The 4,462-nt window shown below is 48.1% G+C and overlaps 1 protein-coding gene across 1 annotated transcript; it reads right to left on the reverse strand.

Annotated features, from left to right (window-relative positions):
* Positions 1 to 246: 246 nt before the first annotated feature.
* Positions 247 to 4,262, reverse strand: LOC109941565 (uncharacterized). Its single transcript, XM_020542663.2, has 2 exons — positions 2,458 to 4,262; positions 247 to 1,685 (listed from the first exon to the last, which is right to left on the reverse strand). The coding sequence occupies exon 1, from the start codon at positions 3,949 to 3,951 to the stop codon at positions 3,094 to 3,096; it is 858 nt and encodes a 285-aa protein (XP_020398252.1). The 5' UTR covers positions 3,952 to 4,262; the 3' UTR covers positions 247 to 1,685; positions 2,458 to 3,093.
* Positions 4,263 to 4,462: the final 200 nt, after the last annotated feature.

Here is a 4,462-nt window from a genome sequence, read left to right on the forward strand (position 1 = left end):
AAACCAAAACTTTTGTTTTGAAAATACGTATGTGACCGTATATACTTAATCCTGCTCCGATACCAGCTGTGGCAGAACCTCCCAAGTTATTGGGCCCACATGCACCTGTCCTTGTCTCAAAGACCTCAGACAGCTATGCATGTGCACCAGATAACTTAACAGGATCCGTCCGAGTGTCCCAAGGACCCCGGATAAACCACTTACAACCAGGATCGCAAGACTAAGTAAACACAAATCACACACCAACATTTGCAGCGGAAAATCTTATTACCAAATTTTACAAGTTACAACAAGTTTACATTGTATTTATCGGAGTGATTACAAAAGTGGTTCAAAGGAATAACTTTGAGATGTTATAAATTATTTGTAAGTTTGAAATATATGCTAGCTCATGTGACCATCCTCAATAAGAAGTATAGAAGAATTACTTAGACTTATAAGAAGACCAAGCCCACCGGCACTTAACACCATCAACAACAGCACAAAACTATAACCTGAAAAACAACAGGGAATAAAACCCTGAGTATGGAATTACTCAGCAAGACTTACCCGACTAAAGAAAAGACTCTCAAGGGTATGCTGGCTAGAGGGATTCAAGGTGTGGCTTATCAAGAATCAAAGACTCTGTTTTGCAGAAGAGCTTACTAGTAGTAAATCCTTATGCCAAAATTTTACTTCACAAGTTTAGTATTTTTCCTGAATCTAGATATGCCTAATCTAGAGCATCCACTTGTCCTGGTCTAGCTTTCTTTTAGCCAATTCATATTTCACTTGTCAACTACGATGAGTGGTCGGAGGGTAGAGTCTCCATGACCGAGGAGCAACGACGATTCGAAACGATTATACCCAGCTGGGGATCCCTAACCACACGACATATGTAGCACTTAACCCTTGCATATGTCAACCGTTCCCACGGATCCTCCACAACGTGAACCGGTCCGCGCTACCCGGGAGCACAGTACTCCTCCATCCAGCCTCTAGCCAGGAGGGTACACGCTACTCCCCCCATCTCCCACGCCCAGTGCGCGGTTGTCTTTTCACGTATGGAATAGCCGGGTTCAGGCTTACCGGAGCATGTGGCTAGTTGCAAGGTCTCCACCACAACAGGCCTACATCGAACGATCCTTAATCGACACAGACGGGCGACCACATCTGCTCAGCGTCTGGTCTAGATGTATTCAAACCATTTTCCCATTTTTTGTACCCGGCAGGGGTACTCTTTTCCAAATGATGAACCCACTCCGGCCGAAGTGGAATCATCACCATAAGTTTGCTTTGATTTTTGAAACGAAAGGCCCATAACCAATGTTCCACAATCATTCTTTTTGAAAACAAATGATTTTTCAGTTTCTAAGCAGGGCTAAGCATTATCAGTTCTTTTTATAAAACTGGGATTAAGGAGTTTCCAAGGAATGGTAATGCATCAATTGTTTATCACACAACTCCTATCACCTAATGCATCAGATAAGGTGAAAAAGCATTTAAAACACAAGGAAGGGGCAAATGCACCGGGGCTTGCCTGGAAGAAACACTAGGTTAGTGTTTGTTAGACGTCGATCACTTGACGATCATCCTTTTCCTAACACTTGATCAGGCAGGTTCATTCATCAGCATCTCCATGCGGAGTAGCCCGCGCTTGGGGTCGACTTGAGTCATCTTCCGCATCACGTGATTAATTATCGCACCTGAATGAAATGCACGATGCACATGAATGCATATTAACAGAAATAGCACAAATCTAAATAGTGTTATACGATAGCGCATTAAACACCTAGTGGCGAGGCGTTGTATAATTTTATACTAAAACACTAGTTATCGATGTACGACTGAGCGCAATAAGTACGCTTCTCTAGATTAACCGACTCTAACGCAAACATCATGAAATAACAAACAATACATATTTAATATAATTAGCCTAAACACAACTTATCAGCTAATTAATTAGAACACTAAACCTATCCTACTCATCACCTACACATCTCATATGTATATATTTATATAAACCAATACACTATATACGATGAAGCATTTTAATAAACAATTAATACAACCACAACGCACGGTTACTACCATCCAGAGAACTGACGCAACTAATATAACTAATTAATCCAAGCCTTGGACTAATAATAAAAACTAGCGTACCAGTGTACTATTACTAGTCACTATTACTAGTCGATACAAAATTCGTGAGAACGGCGATGATTTCAGTTCATACTATCCATCAAACATTAAGCACGCGATGAACAACGTCCTTCCCGTCATCGCCCAACGGCTAGAATTTCCCTCCTATCATCGACTCCCTAATATCACACACCCTAACGACATAATAACGAATCTATCCATAATTACCAAGTGCACACCTCGCATTACTAGTATTTCTAACTTAATCGTATACGTATACGAAGTGTCTTATTTTACGATCATAAAACCGATAATAAAAATAGTGAATCGGCTCACCACATCACAACTCGACTTGGTAGTTGCCTGACGACGGCCTTCAGCTGAAGTCCTCGGTCGCACATCTGACGAGCGTGACCAACGAGCTAAGGCTGAGGCGAAGCTTGACGACGAGATCGAATAGGGGATGGTGAGCAAGAGGCAGCGACCAAAGACCGAAGCACATAACACGGCGGACATACTTAGCCACGGCGAGGCCGACCGACGAGGGAAAACAAGAAACACGACGGTGAGTCGATGAGCTGAAGATTGGGAGCGACAGCCGGTGAGGAGATTATCTCCAAAGAGCCGCGCGAGGGAAGCTAAAAATTAATCCAACAGTGGTTCCGTGGCAAACAATGGCCGGGTCTGAGGGGCCAGCAATTACTTGAACATGGTTGATGGCGAGGTCTACCGGTAGAGAATATCGGCACACATCGCGACACGACGAACGCGCAGAGTTTCAAAATCACGCGCGCGAGATCAGACCGGAACTGAGGACAAGCGAACAGAGAGGAACATGTCTGGGAGTTCAACGGCGATGGGGATGCTGATGCCGCGGATGTGAACACTACCGCCGCATACCGCGCGAGGACACGGAAGTCAGAGCGACAACGACGCAGCGACCTCGACACTAAACACCGGAGCTCGACGATGTCACGGCGTAGCAGGAAATAACAACGCCACGATGGTCGGCGAGACAAGTCCGGCGATGACGAGACACTCTATGCCGTCGGGCCGAGCCGTGCTGCGCGACGCTGGGCATCGAGCAGAGACCGAGCTGGAGCTAGGCGTGACACGGAAGGACAGACGGCCATCTGGGCAGCGCGCAGGCGCACGCAACGAGTGGAGCAGGAGCCAGGGACACGACAGCAGGGAGGAGCAGGAAGGTTGGGCGACCAAGCGCCGTCTCCCGCGGCGAGCACCGACGAGCAGCAGGCATGGCCATGGATGGAGGAGCTGGAGCGCCGGCAGAGGGCAGAGATGGAGCAGGGAACTCGGCCAGGAAAGGGACTCGGAACCGGGCGCGGCGGCTGGACGCAGGGCGAGCCATGGAGATGGGCGCCGAGATCCATGGATGCAGGGAGGAGGGAGGAGCTCGCAGGCTAGCTGGGGATGGAGGAGGAGAAATCCACGCGCGCCATAGAAGGGCTTCGACAGGGACAGGGCGCTGCTGGGAAATGGAGGGAGAGAAGCAAGGGGGCAGCTAGGCTCTTGGCCGACCGGAGTTGGAGGAGGAAGCCGCGGCCTGAACGCCGGCGAGCCAGGCGCGGCCATGGCTGGGGAAGAGGAACAGCAGGCGATTTGGAGCGCGGCGTGCTTGAAGATGGAGCAGAGGAAGCAGTGCAGAGAAGGAACGCGGGGCACAGGGAAGCGCGCGTCATGGCTGGGAGGATCTGGGGCGAGCTGCGCGCGTGCAGAAGGCAGGGAGAGCGCGGGAGGGCCTGAGGAGAAGACGAGGGAGGCGGCCAGCACGACGACCCCAGAGTACACGCGGCCAGCGAACGGCGGCATGGGATAAGAACAGCAGATGAGCGGCGCAGGGGAAAAAAAATCCAGCGACGGATGTAGACGATGGCTGGAAGAAGAAGAGGATAAGGCAGCCGAAGAAGAAAAATATCAGGAGAACCTCTCTTTTCCTATCGCATTCACCTTTTATTTGTTCTTTTGACCATTTCTCCATATAGTACTTACGAAAGGCTGGAAAGCAGCAGGGGTATTTTCATCTCGTGGTAAGCAGGAACAAGAGATGCACGGGAGTGTAGTAAAGCATGTCATGGGCGGTGAAAAAAATCGGAGAGAAAGCAGCTGGAATTTTTCTCAGATTTTTCCCCATTTTCTGTTTATTTTATGAATAAAATTACAGATGTTTTAGATCATGATTTTTAGCGATGAACAAAGAGTCGACGCGCTATACGGCAACCAGGTACACACTTCATTTTCCGAATCAAGAAACGGAAAATCAGATAAACAACAATTTAGATGGTTCTGGCTAAACCTCGTTTGGATAATTTTCGTGACTAGT

This window comes from Zea mays, chromosome 8 (assembly GCF_902167145.1).
Source record: "Zea mays cultivar B73 chromosome 8, Zm-B73-REFERENCE-NAM-5.0, whole genome shotgun sequence".
In the NCBI taxonomy this organism is placed as follows: domain Eukaryota; kingdom Viridiplantae; phylum Streptophyta; class Magnoliopsida; order Poales; family Poaceae; genus Zea; species Zea mays.

What these genes read in the sequence shown, in the direction of transcription:
- LOC109941565 (XM_020542663.2), bottom strand. Translation starts at nt 3,951, where the DNA reads ATGCCGCCGTTCGCTGGCCGCGTGTACTCTGGGGTCGTCGTGCTGGCC.